Genomic DNA, 21,004 nt, shown 5'->3' on the forward strand with positions numbered 1-21,004 from the left:
GTCGAACAATGGGACAGGCGTTGGCGAGTGGCCTTTCGGAAGATTTGAGAACAATCGCTGAAAGAATATCGATGGACGCGTCGGCATCCCAACAATGCAAATGATATTTGCAGGTGAAATATTATTTCACCTGATTTATATAGCTGACACTAATGTCATCAAACAATGTTACAGCAAATCCAATACCTGAACCATTTGTCATTCAATGAACATGTGTCTACATTATGAACAAACTATAGAATGTAATGTTTTTCTGGAGCAACTACATGTGTAATATACTATAAATACCAAGTTAGGATGGAAAATCGATGCACTGAAATGTACATGTATTCTATTTTACTTACTGTGTACAGGCATGTACATTTGGTGCATGAAATGTACACTAAACATGTTCTAGATATATTGGAGCACTTCGGTTGACATGTGCTTTGAAACTAACAGGTGGTGCTGGTTCGCTTTAAACTTGTTCCGAAAACACCCTAGTCTTACGCAAACACGTAGAGGGTGCCAATGAATCAGATTGTCTGCAGCACTGCATTGATTGTGCAGGAGTAGGTAGTAACTATCGATTATGTGATAATGACACGAGTTGGCTTCACATGTTCAAAAATGTTTTCCATGTATATCTTCGTATGTGCCGCTGCAGACAGGTGAAAAGGTCAGGATTTGAACCCTGAACACCGGGGAAAGCAGTTAGCACCCCGTCATCTTGGTGGGAAGATGCCCCCAGTCGCGCGATAGGCTTGAGCTGGCGCAGCAAGTTCCGAGGCCACATGAGCGACGTCGCTTCTGATACCAAATCAAGTCCTGAAAAGGTATGTTCAACAGTATTTTAGTGTTATTTCAGACCAACAAGTCAAAATATAGCCATTGGCTCAAGTGACGTAGTTTTGTAGAGTTATCGCGACAGCCTCAAGCTATAATGTTGACGCAGCTGGATGCTACAACCACGTCAGTGCCCTGGATGCATACGGGGTATGTACAGTGTAGCCTATACTTGTATATCCCGATTGTGTCTTTCATCCCTCCGAATGAGAACATGGTTAGGCTAAGATGAATTTCATTGCGGTATGTCCAGAGGGCTTGAGCAAGAACATCTGTTCCCGTACATAAACTCTTTTTATCATTAGTTGTTTATCATCCCACTGATAGCGTCTGCAAAATGCAAACAAACATTAGAAAAAGGTAGGGCAACTCAAAAAGTATCTTTAGTGGTGCTGAATCTTTGTGAACTTTTTATGCCACGGAAAGAAACTTGGTCAGTGATGGCACTAACGTGAACTACGGAATAAGTTATGTAATTTTTGAGGTGGCATCGTATCTTGGTCGGAAAAGGAACAGTCGCATTGATCTGATGGTATATATTGTTGGAGTAGTTGTATGATTGCGAGTATCGCTCGATTATGTGAAGAGGAATATCACCACGTGACGTTGACGTTCATGTATTGTGGTCGTTGTCAGAATGTAAACTGCTGTTTTTGAGTCTGAACGAACCGTAGTTGACCTAGCTTCTTGTCCGCTTTTATTCAGACATGGATGTCCTAATGACGCGTAAAATCTCGCGGACGACCCCCGCATTTATGGAGGTCCTGCGAGACCACGAGAAGCAGAGGTTCAAGAAAAGGAAACACATTGCTGACCGATTGCAAGAAAGATGCGACAGCACTATCCGCACCATCTGGCGGTCAACAAGTAAACTACAGTTAGGCATCGTAGGTAAGTGACTCTGATGATTGTCTTTTCGGGAAAGAATTCAGGAATCCGAGATGACTTGGTACTGAAGCCCGGGGTTCAGGATTTTAATGTTGCTATCACCCACGAAGGCAATGTCCCGGTTTTGAACCCGATTTAGACAGAAGAATGATAGAATAGAGGTTGGTAAGGAAGTGAGGTGGTTAAAGTTACATTTGCAAATTTAGCGATAGAAAGTCCGGAATGATAGGCTACTTCCAGTTTCCTGGAATGCACCCGAGCGGAGGAAATACCCGGGTAGGTACAACCAGGAGATCGAACTTCGTTTAGTTCCAAAGAAAACCACCGGGAATCGCGACCTACCATCGGATATCATTATCACACAATTGAAGTGACCTACATCTGTCCGATCCCCGAACTTCATTGATTTGAATTGCGTTAACCCAAATTTCCTCGTTCACGTTGAATAACTTGGGTCACTTTATATGCAGATTGGAGTGTTTACAGCAAGACACAATAAATGCACAGTTCACCACAATAAAGTTGAACAGTTGTATTGAGCATCTGCTCTCTTCGATTTTGCTACTTCCTTCCTTTTTGACAGTGGTAAGGTTAGGTCTCTCTTCAGAGTTCCACCCATGTCAGATACCGGCGTACTAATCCTTAGTGTTATGCTAGCCAATGCCTGGAACAAGTGTCCGTCGCTATTGCATGTGTATGATGACGGGTGAAGGGGGGGGGGGGTATACACCCGCCGGAGCAAGGGGGTCAGCTCGCCAGAGTCGACAGTACATTGTACGTGATGTATGCATGACGGCTTTGAGTTCATTCAGCTATTATATATTTCCGTCCATGAAGCTTGAATCGTTTAGACATAGGCCTACTGTGACACAGGAGAGACCCCTATGGATGACTTCATTTGACTTGATCTGACCTACCTGGAGAGATCCTTCAATACCTCGCATATCAAAAGCGCACAAAAGTAGAATTGTCCCTGATACTTTATCCGAGGACATTTGAAACTGCTACACCTGGTCAAGGTCTTCTTGGCAGTTAAAGTCGATTTATATCGATGACTGCTAGGTTAACATGGTTAAAGTGATTGAGGTGTTCATCTTGACCCTCAAGTTTGGGATTCCACCGCCGCCTCGAGGGTAAGGTGGTTACGGATGTACCACCTCTGGACATTCAGAGTGCGTTTATTTGGTATCTCATTGTAGTATTTCAAGCGTTTTTCGAAGTTTCTTGCCGTATTTGATATTCCCTCATGATTGCGCGTATTTTTCGAAGTTTCAGGCTAGCCCATCCAAGTTACCCTTCTTTTTCTTGAAGCAAACGGAACCATGATCATTGGTGTAAACGCCGTTTAGTCATGGAAAATGAAATTCGAAGGTAGGCCTCGTCTAGATCGAGCCTGCTGTAGGTAATTGGCACGATAACTATCAGATAACTTTTTTTAAAGTAGTAATATCAGTATTTGATAGCCACATCCATTGCTTCAGTACTGAAAATGATATATGATTGCTTGGTGCTGAAGATAATCTTTGCTTAGTAACGAAAATAATTAATCCACGAGTGCTTAATCCATAATTGCTTATAGATAGGTCAACTAGAAATAATCTTTAATTACTTAGTGCTGAAAATAATTCGTGATTGCTAATAAGTAGGATTACTGAAAACAATGTATCATTGCTTACTTTAGTACTGAAGAAAATAATCAAGGATTAGATTGTAAGCAGGCCAACTAATTCATGATCGCAAACTCGGTACAGAAATTAATCCGTCGGTACATTAAAATCAACTTACCGTAATGAAATCATGCCTGCTGCAGGCAGGCCTTGTACAACATTGTTTGTACTTCTTGCAGGAAGGCCAAGAATTGATGAGTTGAAAGGCAACAGTGTTACCCTGAGAGAAACTCGGTGGAAGAAACCTGGATACCTGTACTCAGGAATAGCAGGCATAGATTGAGAACTAGCTAAGTGTTTCATAAATTGCGAGCTCGTATAGGTTTCGCGCAAATGATAAACATGTAAAGACTTCCGAAGCTTGCTCATCCAATGCGTATTCCGACAGTTGTTTTCACTGCTTGCCATGTTTACCAACAGGATATACTGGTTATTCTTCATACATGTAGCTATCACAACTTGACGATAGAGGATAATTTGTGAGGTTTTGTCTGAGGTCGTTTTGTGGTTTCTGTTGTTGTGTTCAACTTCATTCGGTCAATTCTCTGCTTATTGGGCTTGTTCGATGATAAAGAATTCCTATGATTTTAGGATACACCAACAAAATCCAAACAAATATGGAGTAGGCATTAGCCGTCATTGCGATGTTGTCGAAGCTCTTCTCATGGGAATAGGCACACCTCAATATGATGCAACTCGAAGCCCTCCGCCACTGGAAGGGATGCAACATCCATTGACACTGAGATATCGTCTCGAGTCTTACTCTTTGTGAAGCACAGGACGGCGAAACACAACGTAACATCGAAAAGATTACCTAAATTAGATTTTGAGTAACTCCCATTATAAAGTTTATAAATCTGCCAAATCTCGGTCACATGTACCTGCAATCATAGACTTTGACTTTGCTTTTGTTTGAGCTCATTATTTAAATTAGTTATTACGTAATATTCATGTTGACACTGTCAGTATTGATCTCAACTACATAATTTTATGGCAACAATTTGGTAAATATTGGATTACTTTGAGAAGCATTCAAAATCAAAAATAGACAATCTTTTTTGTGTCACCTAGTATGTTGAACAAAAATTGGGTGCGTGAATATATTGGAAAATATTCCCTTTTCAGTGTCATCTGACCTCATTGTTACCATCGTTACATTTATCGTGTTCTTTCTTGACAGGGATGCTTATAACGTAGGTCGCGAATCAGGTTACCTTTGCCGTCGTGTTACCATGGAAGCCATCCGTATATACTGCTATAAGCTGCACAGTCATGATAGTGTAGGCCTTGTAGTTGTAAACAGTAATCGTTGTGTTTTCGTCACGCCAGTACCGTACGGTTACACTAGGTATAGGAAGTATGAGGGGTGACGAGTGGACTGCCTCAATTGAGTCTCAGTACGTTATTGGACCCATCGGTAGCAATGCGTCGGCTTGCAGAAGCTTTTCGTGATGTTTCTCACTACTCTTCGCAGTATGAAGGTATTAGATACCCTGGAATGTCCGGCTTATCTCTATTCCGTATAAGCTTACTAGCATTAGGGAAAACAGCTCACTGAAAGAAAGATTTAGCACCACGTCAAATGTAGCTTCCCGTCAAAGGTGTCCGATCTCGGATTTCTCGCAACGCTTGGACAGCCACTGTTTGCTACCCCCGGGTTCCCCATGCGCTTTCTTCTGGTTTAGTTGTTTCTGAAGCAAATAACTTTCAGTCGCGCATTATCTTTTTTATGTTGCATGAAGGAGCAGCTGCGAATTGCCCTTCATCGCCCTATTGATTTTACTGGATGTCATGCTGTGGTCTGAGGCATATTCGTTCGTAGGCATATTCCGTGTTTGTCGTGGTCGATTGTCTTTGTCTATCTCGAAGTGATCATCTCAATTCAATGGGAATATCGTGATACTAAGGTGTTGTTCACATGTCACATAAGGTATTTGCTCCTGGTCTACTTTCGGTATTATGTTTGTCAGTGGCTAGTTGATGTGAATGGTTGTTGTGTTCCTTTTCATGATCATAGTTGGGCCGCGGACCGATACAAGCTTTCGGCCTTCAGCAGGTACCTTCATTTTTCTTTCATTACCCCAAGGACTCCGGTGTAACAGTTTTGAATGTCCTAGGATAGGATGTCCCGGGTCATTGGATTCTTATTATGGGCGTATATCGTATTGTGGGTCTATGGCACCATACTTTACTCCGTCCACATACAATACGGAGGTATACTTTTTCCAGAGGACATTCACGACTGCCAAAGACTGCTCAACCTCGCATTCTGAGTCGGAATAAGCCGTGAAAGACTTTCTAACTAATTGGATACCAGCTAATCGTTAGATAGAAGCGGATTTCCATAGAAATCTCTCCGCAATTGTAGATGTTCATTAGGTGCTATAGAGACTAAGAAAAAACACTGATATTCCTCGTCAGTCATCAGAATGGAGCTTGAAGTGGAGGGGAAGTCAGATTCCTCGGATTCTATCTTCGAGGATGAGGCCACGGAGACGGGAACAAACCTGAAGGACGCCAACTCAAACATCAAGTTGGACCCGAAGGAAAGTGTTGAGAAAGTCCGAGATATAATTCAGGCGGAGTCCGAACGCTACCTCGAGGAAGCCAAGAGATATGTGGGACACTTTCAGCGATATTCCAATAAAATGTCCCGGAATATCTCGACGGGTAAGTGGATTTTCTCCCCTCTACCATGATAGAGAGAGTCCAGTTTCTGTGTACCGTACACTAATAAAAATAGATTCTTTCAAACTGCTAAGATTCATCAATGAATGATATGATTTCTTGTACCACTATATTTCGAGCCAGCTTTAATCAAAATGCCCTTTACCGCCAAGAATGAAGGCAACTGTAACATGTAGTTTTAACGCATAACTAACTGATAAGGCCGAATTGATGGGCATATTGACCATCAGCATATGCTTTAGAATGTAATCTTAGGGTCAGAGCAAACTTTAACATCAGTCTACTCTCTTCATCAGGTTCTTTAAATTTGCGACCTCAAACCTGTCCTGATTTACTTAAGGGAGAATCGGAGTAACATTAGAAAGAATTTACCAAAAGTATAAATTTAGTGGATTGACCAAACGTAAAACTGAGCTGGTCTTATTGAACCGATTCTAGAGTACAGATTATAGAGTACCGATTCTAGAGTATTTACCTTTCGAGTGTGCTCTACGTGAGATTTGAACGCTTCACAAAGCGTAGGAAGGACATGGGACGGAGGAGAAGAGGTTTCGTGAAGCTCGTTGCTTCGCCAAAGGGAATTGGTGACGAACTGGATGTATTGGTAGTCTAACCTAACACCACGAGGCCATGGCGGAGCTAAACTGTAGGCCAACACCGAGGCGGCAGCCGAGGGTTTGGATGAAATGTAAGCTCCACCCGAGCGCCGTTTGGTGAGACAACCAATACATGCTGGGAGGTATCAAATTCTGTTCTAAGACTCCTAAAACTTGATAGAAATATGATTTAGGCATAATCCACGAAAAATCTGCTTTCGACACAATTGACAATGCATACCAAACCAAATTTTCAAATGACTGGAGGTCGTTTAGGATAGTCATCATATTTTTATCTTCCTTGACTTTAAGATGCCATAATGTGATGATATCATGATCACCTTTTTTCATTTTGTCATTGTATTCCTTCCACCTTTCAGGAACTTCAACAGTCTTGCCATTTCCTAGTGAAAAACAAGAATTTTTATACACAGAAAGTACGACAATTTAATTTCTCAATCTCGAACTTCAATGTCATTGCAGGCCTGAACCTTTCCGGTGTTGAGATTCCCTCGCATGAAGTAATCATGGAACAGAGCAAGGACCTGTGCCGGGACTACGTTTTTGGTCGGCTAAAGAGGCAGGGCCTGACCAGCAAGAAGATTATCGCGCCACCCGAACCCACGGAGGTAGGTGAATAAAACAGCTCGTCATGGTACAATTCAACAGGACGGGGGACCTGTCAACACCACCATAGAGCTGAACGGAAAGCTAACTCTTATAAGTTTCGCGACTGTTCCATTTTCTTTTGAATATCGTACTATACTTTTTTCAGGTTTCGGAACAAATCCAAATGGTCGGATTGGAACTGGAAAAGGCCTACCCAGACTTATACAAGGGCGTGTCGCGTCAGCTGAACATTACCATGAGCACCGAGGACATCGTGAGGCGAACATTTACGCAAATAGCGGAGTACTTATTCCGAGGGGAGCCGAACTGGGGCAAAATTGTCAGCCTGTTTGCCGTGGCCGGTGCATTTGCCGCCGATTGTGTTCAACAAGGACACCCGGAATATGTGAACAAGATTGTTGATGCATTTGGGAACTTTGTGGGGAAAAATGTTGCCGATTGGGTCGCACATCAAGGAGGCTGGGTGAGTATGAATTCTCGCCATCTTTTGGTCATTAGTACCAAAAATATATGAGGCAAGCGAATTGCTTATAAGTTATACATCTTTGGCAGTACCCGCCTTAAATGTCCGTTTTTCTTTCCAGACTGATATTATACGGTGCTCAAAGGGATGTAAAGACAACAGCCTGGTGTGGGCTCTGGGATGCATTGGTGCTCTGGTCGGCTTCGTGGCCACGCTAATGATAACGGTGCAACTATAAAGATGACTATCCGTATAAAGTGCAAATAAATGGTGATTGGAGTGCAACAACGATGGACTCGATGCAGCGGATTTATTACCAAAGTGACTTCACCGACCTCTAGTTTATGCGGAGACTTCCCGTAGTGTACAGTTTCTGTTTATGACGATGCTCCAAAAAGTCTATTGCATTTTCCCTTACGTTAAACAGGGGATGGTGGTTGGGATTCTTTTTTCGATAGGACTGACCAACATGCTCAAGCTTTGGGGATGATGACACATGGCCCTTCATCCCATTTACTGAATGAAACTGCTGTAATTTACCTGCTCCGTATCAGTATTACGAAATGTTTATGATATGTAAATATTTATCGCGTTACATCTATGTTTAGGCTGTTTACATGTATATGTCGGATGGGCCACAAAATACGAGTGCACTATACTATATATTAATCATAATTGGGCAATAACCTATGAACAGTTTCATGTGATCTTTCAAGTTGGATTCCTGTCACGAAATTTTGAAACAGTTCTCTCTTCAATTGGACCTAAACTTGTCACTGAACGTGTGAAAGAGGTACGAATTTGTCTGAAAAGCGCAGTCTTACCGTATTAACTTTGTATCATTCCATTTCTTGTAGTGAGCTAAATTTTGTGGCCCATCCCTTACACCACTGTATACAGCTCATGAAGAAGTCAGCCACTGTGTTTGGTATGGCGTCTTGACATGTGTGAACGATGGGTTAGTGATGTCTGTGTGTGTGAGGAGGGGCGGGGAGGGGGTAAACAAATGCATAGTCTTCAAATTGGGAACCATATCGGCAAACTCTCCGTGCGATACTTTTGAAATTGTAACTATGTTTGATGTTCTTGTTCAATAAATAAGCATTATTTCGAGAGCAAAACTGTTCAGTGTTCAGTCCATACAGTGCACACGCAGAAGCTCCGGGCTGGAAAAAATCCTGTAGTTGTTTATTGTAGCAACTGGTAGGGCATGTTGAGTCCAGAATGCCCGCTATCACATCAGACCAACCACGACCCCGCCTGGATCATATCTTTTCCTGTCATGGTCGACACACCCCTGCCTCCCAATCTAAAAGAAATCAACGAATAATAGCATGAACATTCCGAAATGTTTCTGATTGTAAACATCTTCGTGATTCCACCTGACGGATTAATGGTAAACTAAGTAGTGACAGACTGTTGCTGTTGTATTTCCGTCGTTACTTTTGGAGATATTCGCTGATGAAAGCTAATTCTGTAGGGTAACTATGGTGACGGAGCAGTCAACAGCTTGGCAGTAATGCCCTTGCCCTCTTTGGTCTAGTTTTTGACTGTCCTTTTAATTTCTAAAAGTTTTATACGACTATGATATATACAGCATTCAAAGGTGGGAATGGTATTGCACTGGCATTTTTGAAGTGTTTGAAAAAAATAGTTCGGAGACATAAGCTAACATATTGTAGGCTTGGTAAATCCAAGCTTGACACAGGCAGTTTTACTAAAACTGCCTAAGTCACATTTGCTTGATTTAGGCATTAAGGTAAATCTGCCTAAGTCCAAAACTTGACTTAGGCAGTTTTACAATTATTCGATGTAAAACTGCCTAAGTTACATTTGTTTGATTTAGGCATTAAGGTAAAACTGCCTACCGGTAGGTCCCAAACTTGACATAGACAGTTTTAGCCTATTTTAGCTAATTCCTGAAAATCGATTATCTTCTTGGCATATTCAAATACTGTTTTTGTATAATTCAAGGCTTTGGGGATTTGCAAGGCCACTAAAAAGGAAAATACAACCTTATTCTAATAAAATAAAATGCTGGATTGCGTCAGTGGTTTTCAGATAGGTGCGGGATTCGATCCCCTAGAGTTGGGTTTGTATCAGGTTTCAATATTATCATTCGAAGTAACCACACGACTGGGCCAGCACGCTCGTCAGAGCGAAATTCCCATACTTATATCCGAATGGCCTAATACATTTTACGTTTCAGGATGAGAATATATTTTGAGACTGCCAATGATTGGAAGATGATTGTGTATATTATTTTAAGAAACATTGTTTATTGCTCCTGATAGTTTTTAATTTAATTGGGACTGACACGTCAGCGCTAAAATCTCATTGGAGACTGAGCTGTGTAGCTATCGTCACGCCATCTGAAGATTTTTTGAGGAACTGACATTCACACGTGTCGAGTTGTGGACGAACTTCAGTTCCAGCTTTCACCGCTTGGTGTCACTGATCACAATAGGTTGACAAAACAGCGTGAACATGTCGAAAAGAAAGCAGTCAGACGGCGCCCCTGCCGCAAAGAAAAAGGCTCCAGGGCACTGGGCCATGGGATTATATGCTTCTGCGGAAGACCCCGAACTTTTGGTTGAATCGGATGAGAGAGTAATCGTTATTAAGGACAAATATCCGAAGGTCTGTATCGTACGTGCTGTGTACATCTTGGCGTGTAAAGACGTGTACATCTAGCCTACGTATTGTGTGCATGCTGTCACTATACATACATTGTTTCTCCCACGTGCTGTGTTATTGTGGTGTCGCTGTATACACATTACATTGTGAGCGTGTGGGCCTGAACCTATGTCGTTTTCAGCCTCTGTTAAAAATAACTGAAGTTGCCTTCAAGTTTGCACTCTCTTTTCAGGAATATGCCAAAACGCTTTTCACATGCTTTTCACTTTCCGGCAAGACTCCACTTCCTCCCCTTGTTTATTAAATCGGGACTTAACTTTTCAGACAAGGCCCCATGCAGTGCTTCATCACTGTTTATTCAATCAATAAATCATTGCTTAACTTTTCAGCCAAGACCCCACTTCCTCCCTGTTTACTTAATCATGACTTAACTTTTCAGGCAAAACACTACATCCTCCCTGTTTACTATCATGACCTTTCAGGCAAGACCCCTCTTCCTCATTCTGTTTATTTAACCATGACTTAACCTTTCAGGCAAGACCCCTTATCTCAATCAGGCAATGTGACCATGACGTTCATTGTTTCCAATTTGACCAATAACTTAACCTATCCGGTGCGACTCCCTTCCCCATTCTGTTTATTTGACCATGACCTAATTGGTCATTTACATTTTCAGGCAAAATACCACTATCTCATTCTACCCAAGGAAAAGCTCCACAACTTAAAGAGCCTGAAAAAAGAGCACGTTCCACTCCTGAAACACATGCAGAAGAAAGGAGAAGAGATTGCCGACAAGTGAGGTTTAAGTGCCTCACTAACAAGTGATTGTTGTCGCTCATTTAGCCAATTTCAGACCCAGTGATTAGGCCTACCAGTTTTACCTTTACATAAGAGATACTTTTGTAGCACCCAGTGGCGCTTGTGCATGCCACAATGTTAGTTCAAACCCTCCTAATTCCATTAGTTGTTGCTTAGCTTGGCAGGGCAATATCAGCAATGGGTGAATGCACAAACAAATTACAGATTATGGTTCATCTTTTGCAATGCAGAAGTCACTACATTTGCTTGTACATGCATTAGCTAATGTATTGAAACCTTGCGATTCACTTTACCTGAACCTTACACGTAGGTGTCGGTAGGATAGAATTTTTATTGGCCAAAACCAAAGTCATGCATGTCATGCAAGTACTCTTAGTTTTCAGATGGATGTATGTCCATTATAATCATTGACACTGCATCCCTACAAGAGGCTGTGAATGGCGTTGTTAGGCCTACCCTCTTTCACTGTATTCATTCATAGAGTAGGTATTAGCATTTGTAGCAAGGCCTAAAGTCAAGGGATGACACAGGTAGTTCTCCTGCTTGCATGTACACACATGTACAATACTTATCCCCTGCAGATTCTGAAAAAGTAGTTACCCAGAAAACAAATCATCTCGGTGTGTCATCTTATGTTTACCTTAAACTGTTATTAAATGCCTCGAGTATCAGTATTGCTGAAATAATAGTATTGTTTTTTTTTGTATTAGACATCGCACCGAGGAGTGTGAGAACTTTCGCCTTGGTTATCATGCTGTTCCAAGTATGGGGTGCGTATTACTAACATTTTATAATTCTGTGCTTGTCTATAATAAGTCATGTATGTACATGTTTATATCCAACCAAATCAGAGGCCATTGCCGATTTTGCCGACCCGTTTGAATAGGGTGTTGTCGTGATTACATACGTCAAATTCAATAGAACTATCAAAATATCGACCAAATTAGTGTCCTTAAAGGGAATATATAGGCAGCGCTAGGCAGGTAAGATAAAGTTACACGAAGTCGCCAATAGGGGTTTCTCACATCTCACAGTATGTCGAAATGATTCACGCTTGTGCCAGGAATATTCTTAGTGCTGAATATGACATGAACCAAGGCCCTTACTGTGTATATTAGTCACCTGAAATTAGCCCCTCTCCTCCTGCCTATAGTTCCCTTGAACTGAGAGTTGAACCTGCTAACAGGGATGTCCGTGCCTATAGTTCCCTTGAACTGAGAGTTGAACCTGCTAACAGGGATGTCCGTGCCTATAGTTCCCTTGAACTGAGAGTTGAACCTGCTAACAGGGATGTCCGTGCCTATAGTTCCCTTGAACTGAGAGTTGAACCTGCTAACAGGGATGTCCGTGCCTATAGTTCCCTTGAACTGAGAGTTGAACCTGCTAACAGGGATGTCCGTGCCTATAGTTCCCTTGAACTGAGAGTTGAACCTGCTAACAGGGATGTCCGTGCCTATAGTTCCCTTGAACTGAGAGTTGAACCTGCTAACAGGGATGTCCGTGCCTATAGTTCCCTTGAACTGAGAGTTGAACCTGCTAACAGGGATGTCCGTGCCTATAGTTCCCTTGAACTGAGAGTTGAACCTGCTAACAGGGATGTCCGTGCCTATAGTTCCCTTGAACTGAGAGTTGAACCTGCTAACAGGGATGTCCGTGCCTATAGTTCCCTTGAACTGAGAGTTGAACCTGCTAACAGGGATGTCCGTGCCTATAGTTCCCTTGAACTGAGAGTTGAACCTGCTAACAGGGATGTCCGTGCCTATAGTTCCCTTGAACTGAGAGTTGAACCTGCTAACAGGGATGTCCGTGCCTATAGTTCCCTTGAACTGAGAGTTGAACCTGCTAACAGGGATGTCCGTAAGGGCATACCAATAAAAAACCTGGCAATCCTCTATCATTTTCAGCTACCTCCACCTTCATGCCATCAGCCAAGACTTCAACTCGCCCTGTTTAAAAACGAAGAAACACTGGAATTCTTTCACTACAGAATACTTCTTTGATTCTAAAGGTTTGTATGAATACCATGTCTAAAGGTATGTGTCTTGATCAAAACTCCTGTGCTGTTCTTAAATATTTTGACGACGGTTAACTCAAGTAGTATGCCTTCCGCAAAATATTTACGATTTAAGTACAGGTATATACACCACTGGCCTTATTGAAGTGAATACACCGCAGTACATGTGCCTGTATGTTAACAGCATAACCCTCTCTACGGGAAGCGTGCCTGTGTGGATACTTCGATTGATTGTGAATATTTGGACCTTTTCAGATATAATTGAGATGCTCGAGGACAAGGGAGAGGTTCAGATTGATTCATCAAAGTTTGAAGCCCTTCTTAAGAAACCTCTACAGTGTCATCGATGCAGTATGCCCCGCAAGACAATCCCGGACCTAAAGAAACACATTTTGATGCACTTGCCTATTGACAGGGATAGATTAGAGGATTTGGAAGATGATTAAGTAGTGGGCCGGGTCTATTTGGCAAGCCGCTCGCCGAACAGGCATCTTTTTTTGTCCTGTGTGGAGAGCCGCTTGCCAAACAGCACTAAAAAGCCACCCTGTTCGGCCAGCCGGGCTTGCCAAACAGGTAAAAAATCTACCCCGTTTGGCGAGCTGGAGACTTGACTTTAATATCAATGAGTTCGGCTCTCCATTCAGGACAAGAAAAAGTCGCTGTTTGGTAAGCCGGGCTTGCCAAGTAGTCACTTCCTAAAGTTACCCTGCTTGTACATTAGTTGTGTTCTGCAGTTACTTTTGACAGAATGAAAATGATGGGGGCACAGTATCATACTGTAAAACTGGTTTTATCTTCAGCCAGCATAACCTGAATAAGAAATCCGGAACAGCTAGCTTAACTTCCGCCGGTGTACACAATATTGTACCATTTTCTTCCACGTAATCTGGCCACTAATATGATAGGCACGGTCGAGGAAGGCTTGGTGCACGCTCCTTATATGCGTGGAGAGTATAGTTTTCCGATCTTTCTTATGAGTTTACAGAAAAAATGATCAAATGAGATATGTCGTTCTGTTTAGTGTCCTTGCTCATGCTGCATTCAGTTAACATTGTGGTGTTACTTAAATGAAGAGCAATGCATATGCACGCCCCAAAACATGCCTTAAAACCTACATTGTACTTGTCAATGATAACAATTGACATTTTAGCCATTTGTAGTTAGGGATATGGGAAGACGACACATCTTCTTGTCAGCGCGTCTGTCTCTGCTGAATAACTAAGCAGACAGCTTTGGTTTCTTTATTGATATTTTATTCACTCAGCCTGTTGAACATGATTAGTATATCATTCTGCCTACTCTATGGCAATGTTGAAATTCATATTGAGTACGTATTTACGCAATTGGAATTTTTTAAATTTTTAAACGGAGTAGACCTTTAAACGATAGAAACGAACAACTACACAAAAAACATCAAGATTAACGTGTCCCGGGATGATAGTGATACATTAGTTTGGTTGTCAAACATGGTCCGTCAAATCGCTACCACCTTTGTTGTGACCCAAAGATATAGAGAGAGAGTAGGCAGCATCATCATTCTGTGGCATCTGAAAATAGAAAAAGTTTGATTTGACTTGTGATCGAAAATCTATGTTCAAATGATGTCGTTTGAAAAAACCAGTCAGATTGCTCATATAAATGAGTGCTCTGCTGGTGAAGAAGGCCTACATTTGCGGGGAGGGTTTTGCGTGAACGTCCTTTTTTTAGATTCCTTGGTAGATTGTTTGTGTCCTGACATCCGCGTGCGTGCGTTTTTCATGACGATGGTACCCTGTAGTTAGTAAACCCATTTCCTCCGGGGATATCACAGTTAGCTGCTCATAGATCTAGCTCAACCTTGCAGAATAGACAAAAGCCACTGACGTGTATTGTTGTCTGACTATGACCCACTTCGCACGTTTCCCCTTTTTGAGGAACGCCTTTAAGCTTCTGCCTACCTCAAAACGCTATTTGCGGTCCGTCCCGTATGTCATATGTGAAGTTTGTTAGGTCGATATCTCCTTTGACGACGTAGATATCCCTCTCGCTCTCCACCCTCTTAACAAGGTATGCTGGCAGCTCGACAACAACAACCTTTTCAATTTTGCGCGTGTTTTCAGCTATAACCCTCTTCAACATGGTGTCTGGCGCTATATGACAGAGATAAAAAAATATGACAATCTTTTTTAAAGGGTGAGCACAGGCATAGACAGACCATGCCGTAGACTGGCAAGCTCAAGTTAGCTCCTGAAACCGTAGATGTCGCCACTTCCAGCAATCCCAATTGAAATCTCGGTGAACAATGCAAATGCTCCCAAGTACAAATGTGTTGCAACCATTGGTAGAGTGAAGTCTTATACGTTAGAGAGCACACAAGTGTGGTTTTAAATTTAGTTATCCTATGCCGCAAATATTCGCATTCAAACGAAGACATTTCCCCTATTCCACATGGTCACAACAGAGCAAAGATGGAGCGTACCTCTGTGGGTCTATTTTAGTACCCCGAAGAACTCGTCGTAATGGTTCTGTCGATTCACTGCGATGAACTCGCAGTTAGGCTGCGACGAGAGAACATGGCCTTTGGAGGTGGAATTTAAAGTATAACATCGATTGCATACTGATTCTTTGAAGAGACGAACTATCTTGGCGCCGAGCAATGCCACTTACTTCCATCATAGTTGTTCAGCATTAGCTTCAGCTTGGTTGTCTCATTTGGCGCGATGCTGGTGAGATAAACACCGCGGCCGTGACGTGCATCATCTCCGCCACCACTTTTTGGTCGTGACTCGTTGATTCGCTTCGAGCGCTGGATGCACTTGGCACCCGACGCGCTGGTGTAATGGTAGAGGGTTATAGTCGCCATCTCCAGCAATCAATCTGTAACGAGAATATCGTCGAGTGCGAGATCTTGGGCGACTCATTAAAGGAAAAACTAAAGACAGGTCCGGTTACATGAAGTCTATACACCTCACAGTACATCGGGACTACGTGTAGTTCCCCCAACTGAGAGTGCGTATTGGTCACCTAGCTGGGTCGACTTCGATTCGAGCTCGAGTTGAACGCCAATCCATCATCGAATAACAACCAAAGTAATAGGTTGTAGGCAAGGTTACCACTGCACCACTCGTTCCGTACGAGTTGGCACTAACTGTTGAAAATATGTCGCTGCCCTCGATATGCAATCGATTCCAGACCCGAGTAAGCATGCGCAGTACATGACCGTAGACGTCCGGTCTCAATCTCCCAATGAGAGGCTCCGTAGGACAAAAGTACCTGCACAAGTCTTTGGAATGAAAAATCGTCCACCATTGCTACTCATCACTCCTTGGGGGGGGGGGGGGGGGGGGGGGGCGAATCAGGTGTACCCGGCCTGGAGACCTCTAATCATAGACTCCCAGTTCAGCTTCGCTGTAGTCCCCCTTTCATACTAAAACTTGGGATCAGAGACCTACTGTAAAACTGAGGCCAGGTGTAATATATGTGAGTGTTTCCCGTGTGTGAGTGTTTCCCCTCATTGTTTGGGAACGCTCAAAAATAGATTGACAAGTTTTTCTGTGTATCCCCCCTATTGAAAAGTCGTGGTCTCTCTAGCTGCCTATTGTTTGGAAACACTGACACATGGGGAACAACCACAGATGTTACACCGGCTTCAAGCGATCGTAATACGATTAGGGTCTACTTCCTTGCGATGAACGGCGTAACGAAGACCCCTGGCCTTTCAGTTAATCATTCCTTCACCGAAATATAAACAAGGAGACCCCACGGTTAAGTTAGGCTACACTGTCCAAAAGTGAAAGTGAAACTGACATTCGTCTTGCTGAATACGATAAGTCCATGTTAGTGCAACCCACACAAAAGATGAATATAAATATCAAGATAGACTTACATTCTTATCAACAGAAAATATCCACGACTTTAGTCGTCACACTCGCGATGATAGTACAGCGTCTCGATGACCTGTCGGAGATATCCGTCTGATAAGCAGCGACTAGGGATTTATGTCGATTCCTATTGGCTTAGCCAAATATGGTCATTTTATTAAAGTGGACAATTCCGTATGGAATCACAAAATGGGAATCCCTTTTTTTGGCGTGGTATGGCATTCTTGCCGGGGAAATATACATAAATTGAAATAAAATTGTTTTTTACCCACTCCAAGTCCTTCATGTAGGAGAATTTGTCCTACTCAATGTTCAGGAATTTCTAGGTTGATACAATGATATCATGGATTGCAACATCGTACGAGGGAATATTACTTGAATAGGATACATGATCCTAAAGTGAAAGTGAACGTTACATCTTTTTTCAACATTCATTTTATGGATTCAAGGAATCTCTTCACGAAAAATCGGCTTCGCTGTAGCGAACAGCCCGAATCATTGAAACAAAAATCGATTGTATTTTCATTTTTCCAATTTGCATGTGTATGGATGCGAGGGTTTGGAACTGTCCGTAGGCGTAAAGTCAGGGCAGATAAGTGTATTGGATGTTGTACACTTGCCTCAAGGCGCGGATTACATCCATGGTCACGGGTTTGGGCTGACATGAGTTACCTGATGACCGGACTAGATAAATGGCACAGTGGCCCCATTTGATAAATTAGATGTACTTGTAGTTTGATTCTATGTTATATATCGGAACATAAACAACTTCTAACCTAACGATCAGTACCCTTGAACTAATAAAGAACACATCATGGCTCGTGCTGCTGTCTTTATAGTTTTTTGTGCTTTCGCGCTCGTGGTTTCGCAAGCTGGAAACATCCGCAATATCATTCTCAACGAGGATGACCTTGTTGGCACTTGCACTGGTACCTGTTCCACGGTCCATACAGTTTATAACACGAAAGGATGTAGGAAACTAAGTGGCTGTCGTCTCAGCTCGTATGGATGGAATAGGGACTTTGTGCGTTGTGACTTCTGCTCGTGCCGCTGCGAAATGGACACGACCAATAAAGATTACATCGTTGAGAGAAAGAGGCTGAGTACTAACGAGGACGAAATTTATGGGACATGCACCGGTGTATGTCGCAAATGGGGATTGGTGAGGACTAACCTAAAGGGCTGCCAAGAAATTTGGGACTGCGAAAGAGAGGCATATGGTTGGGTCCGTGGCTTCGTCAGGTGCAACTACTGCACGTGCTGGTGTGTTAATCGAAAGTACTCTCAGAGGTACAGGATGAAGAATATGAAGTACGATCTCAGTGACATGAGTATCAAAAGGGGTCAACTGAGCGGTCTGTATGAAACTACCTTAGAGGTAAGTATTGCTTAAAGGCACTCTTACGCTACATGTGTGTGGAGCATCAAAGTGTTTGAAGCCAAAACATATATTTTATAGCCTACGACGTAGCTTAAAATTACATGTACGCGTTTTGGTCACAGCCAGCCACTATTAACTACGAAAGCCCCGGTAGAAGGCTCATTTAGAAATTAGAAATTCAAAACTTGACTTCGAAATTCAAAACTTAAAAATTTACCAATAAAATGAAAATACAACAATCTCATCGATTTTTGTTTCAATGATTCGGGCTGTTCGCTACAGCGAAGCAGATCTTCCGTGAAGAGATTCCTTGAATCAATAAAATGAAAGTTGAAAAAAGATGTAACGTTCACTTTCACTTTATGATCATGTATCCTATTCAAGTAATATTCCCTCTTACGAGGCTGCACAATCATATCACTTCCATATTACACACTGTTCAACTCATCATGTATGTATTGTATGCCCTGAGGCTAGGGCATAAAAATGATACAACCTAATTCACATTACAGGGAATCGATGAGCAGCAGTCAGCTAGGCGATATTAATTGCACTAAATCGCAAATAATGGTCTCCTATCTCACAGTATATCGAAACTGTTCACGTTTGTACCGGGAATATATATAGGCCTATCAGTGAATGAAACACGACCCAGTCCCCTAAATGTGCACATTAGTTGCATGAAAACCACTTTTATTCCCAGCACCTTCCTACAGTCACCCTAGTAACGAAAGAAAATACGCCAAGCCACACCTGTATATAGAGTAGCACAGGCCGTATATACAGTACATACTGAATATCGCCACGCAATGCTGATATCACCAACAGCACACATCACGAGAGACTGTGATCATGGGACTAAAATTACATACACGAAGACCGTTTGTCATTGGTCAATTTCAAATTTTGAATTTCGAAGTCAAGTTTTGAATCTGGAAGTCGAGTTTTGAATTTCGAAGTCGAGTTTTGAATTTCGAAATGAGCCTTCTGGGCTTTCGTAATTAACAGACAAATACGATATCGGCCTGGTTGCAGTCCTCGAATCAATTTATTCATAGTGGGAATACCATCGAAGAGAGCACGACATGAACATTTGCCGCAAATCTCGGACATATCACGTAAAACGAGTAATCGATTGCATTTTCAGAACGACAGCAATAGTACTCAGACTGTGACGCGCGTCGTCACTTACAGCCATCGCCGGACGACGGAAATGTCTACCAGTCATTCGATGGGATATGGGTTAACTGTATCTGTCGAGGCAACAATTGGGATGAATGTGATTGGTGTTTCAACCTCGATATCTAACCAGCTGACCTTTGGTTTCCAACACACGATCGGGAGGAGCAACATCACCACCAAGGAGGACAAGATACAAGCATCCGTCGTTGTGCCGCCTCGTTCCTCGTTGAAAGCCACCATTTTCGGGCACCGCTTGCACGTTGATATACCGTTTTCTTGCGATCTTGTAACGACGTATGGTGACGGAAGTACACGCACCAAGGCTATTACAGGGGTCTATACGAATGTTGACACCGGACGATTCACGGTGAAGTACGGGGCAGCGCAACCAATTAAGCTCAAATTCAAGTAATTTTCGAGCTAGCAAGTGACTCGAAGCCACGCAACGACAGTCCTCCTGTCGCCGAGCGCAGACTGGCATCGAATATGAATATGAATTATGAATCGCTTTATCCCTGAAATGATGTATGTAGACATCTTTTTTCGTGTGCTATCAATGGCTGTATGTTGGTTATCTTATAGTATATATCTAAAATCTTCTTGTGAATGAACTCAATTAAATTTTTTGAATGGTGTGTTTGCCATAAGTCGTCACTATGTGGATCCGATGGCAGAAAGGTATCTTTATTGAAAGATACTCCAGTGGATCCCAGCAAAGTCAACATTTTTATAAACCTGTTTTATTTGTAATATTTCTCTGAAAAATATGATATTGTAATTAGAATTCTGATACTCGTCCAGTAACACCCACGTACGAATTTTTATAAGATAGGGCCAGAAAAAAAATTGGTAAATCGTCTTGTGCGAACTTAAAGCTCAAATATATGTGTGCTTACTCCTAACTCGAGGTACATTTCATATGTTTTCATTAATAATAAAAGATCAATTTAGCATGCTCACATAAAAGCTGAATATAAATATCAAGATAGACTTACATTCTTATCGACAAAAAATATCCACGACTTTAGTCTTCACACTCGCGATGATAGTACAGCGTCTCGATGACCTGTCGGAGATATCCGTCTTATAAGCAGCGACCAGGGGTTTATGTCGATTCCTATTGGCTTAGCCAAATATGGTCATTTCTTTAAAGTGGCCAATTCCGTATGGAACCACAAAATGGGAATCCCTGTTTTTTGGAGTGGTATGGCATTCTTGCCGAGAAAAATACACATAAATTGCAATAAAATTGTTTTTTACCCACTCCAAGTCCTTCAGGTAGGAGAATTTGTCACACTCAATGTTCAGGAATTTCTATGATATCATGGATTGCAACATCGTACGAGGGAATATT

General features: G+C 42.2%; 3 protein-coding genes and 1 long non-coding RNA gene across 9 annotated transcripts; 3 read left to right on the forward strand and 1 right to left on the reverse strand.

Moving 5' to 3' along the window:
- The first annotated feature begins 585 nt into the window (after positions 1 to 585).
- Positions 586 to 8,868, forward strand: LOC135494884 (bcl-2-related ovarian killer protein-like). 5 transcript variants are annotated; one of them, XM_064783196.1, is made up of 5 exons: positions 586 to 815; positions 1,531 to 1,716; positions 7,148 to 7,293; positions 7,440 to 7,757; positions 7,879 to 8,868. In XM_064783196.1, the coding sequence occupies exons 2-5, from the start codon at positions 1,533 to 1,535 to the stop codon at positions 7,993 to 7,995; spliced, it is 765 nt and encodes a 254-aa protein (XP_064639266.1). In that variant the 5' UTR covers positions 586 to 815; positions 1,531 to 1,532; the 3' UTR covers positions 7,996 to 8,868. The 5 variants fall into 5 exon arrangements, with proteins under 5 accessions (XP_064639266.1, XP_064639267.1, XP_064639265.1 ...); XM_064783195.1 differs by lacking the exon at positions 586 to 815 and adding an exon at positions 5,610 to 6,050 and having other exon boundaries at positions 1,641 to 1,716; XM_064783193.1 differs by lacking the exons at positions 586 to 815; positions 1,531 to 1,716 and adding exons at positions 2,161 to 2,298; positions 5,610 to 6,050.
- Positions 8,869 to 10,217: 1,349 nt separating this feature from the next.
- Positions 10,218 to 14,769, forward strand: LOC135494885 (aprataxin-like). Its single transcript, XM_064783198.1, has 5 exons — positions 10,218 to 10,397; positions 11,071 to 11,189; positions 11,924 to 11,983; positions 13,118 to 13,221; positions 13,483 to 14,769. The coding sequence occupies exons 1-5, from the start codon at positions 10,245 to 10,247 to the stop codon at positions 13,671 to 13,673; spliced, it is 627 nt and encodes a 208-aa protein (XP_064639268.1). The 5' UTR covers positions 10,218 to 10,244; the 3' UTR covers positions 13,674 to 14,769.
- LOC135494886 (uncharacterized) lies at positions 14,634 to 20,779 on the reverse strand. 2 transcript variants are annotated; one of them, XM_064783201.1, is made up of 4 exons: positions 20,646 to 20,779; positions 15,874 to 16,083; positions 15,165 to 15,356; positions 14,634 to 14,774 (listed from the first exon to the last, which is right to left on the reverse strand). In XM_064783201.1, the coding sequence occupies exons 2-3, from the start codon at positions 16,067 to 16,069 to the stop codon at positions 15,166 to 15,168; spliced, it is 387 nt and encodes a 128-aa protein (XP_064639271.1). In that variant the 5' UTR covers positions 16,070 to 16,083; positions 20,646 to 20,779; the 3' UTR covers positions 14,634 to 14,774; position 15,165. The 2 variants fall into 2 exon arrangements, with proteins under 2 accessions (XP_064639271.1, XP_064639269.1); XM_064783199.1 differs by lacking the exon at positions 20,646 to 20,779 and adding an exon at positions 17,093 to 17,218.
- LOC135494887 (uncharacterized) lies at positions 17,314 to 20,634 on the forward strand. The gene is made up of 2 exons (XR_010448482.1): positions 17,314 to 18,465; positions 19,616 to 20,634. It is a non-coding gene; the product is annotated as an uncharacterized LOC135494887 (long non-coding RNA).
- Positions 20,780 to 21,004: the final 225 nt, after the last annotated feature.

This window comes from Lineus longissimus, chromosome 10 (genome assembly GCF_910592395.1).
Source record: "Lineus longissimus chromosome 10, tnLinLong1.2, whole genome shotgun sequence".
Taxonomy (NCBI): Eukaryota; Metazoa; Nemertea; class Pilidiophora; order Heteronemertea; family Lineidae; genus Lineus; species Lineus longissimus.

Excerpts from the sequence above, each read along its gene's own strand:
- LOC135494886 (XM_064783201.1), bottom strand. The coding sequence starts at position 16,069 with ATGGCGACTATAACCCTCTACCATTACACCAGCGCGTCGGGTGCCAAG. Across the intron at positions 15,357-15,873 it reads GCTGAACAACTATGATGGAA|CGCCAGACACCATGTTGAAG; the intron begins GTAAGTGGCATT and ends TCTGTCATATAG.
- LOC135494884 (XM_064783195.1), top strand. The coding sequence starts at position 5,810 with ATGGAGCTTGAAGTGGAGGGGAAGTCAGATTCCTCGGATTCTATCTTC. Across the intron at positions 6,051-7,147 it reads GTCCCGGAATATCTCGACGG|GCCTGAACCTTTCCGGTGTT; the intron begins GTAAGTGGATTT and ends ATGTCATTGCAG. Across the intron at positions 7,294-7,439 it reads CGCCACCCGAACCCACGGAG|GTTTCGGAACAAATCCAAAT; the intron begins GTAGGTGAATAA and ends TACTTTTTTCAG.
- LOC135494885 (XM_064783198.1), top strand. The coding sequence starts at position 10,245 with ATGTCGAAAAGAAAGCAGTCAGACGGCGCCCCTGCCGCAAAGAAAAAG. Across the intron at positions 10,398-11,070 it reads TTAAGGACAAATATCCGAAG|GCAAAATACCACTATCTCAT; the intron begins GTCTGTATCGTA and ends TTACATTTTCAG. Across the intron at positions 11,984-13,117 it reads CATGCTGTTCCAAGTATGGG|CTACCTCCACCTTCATGCCA; the intron begins GTGCGTATTACT and ends TATCATTTTCAG.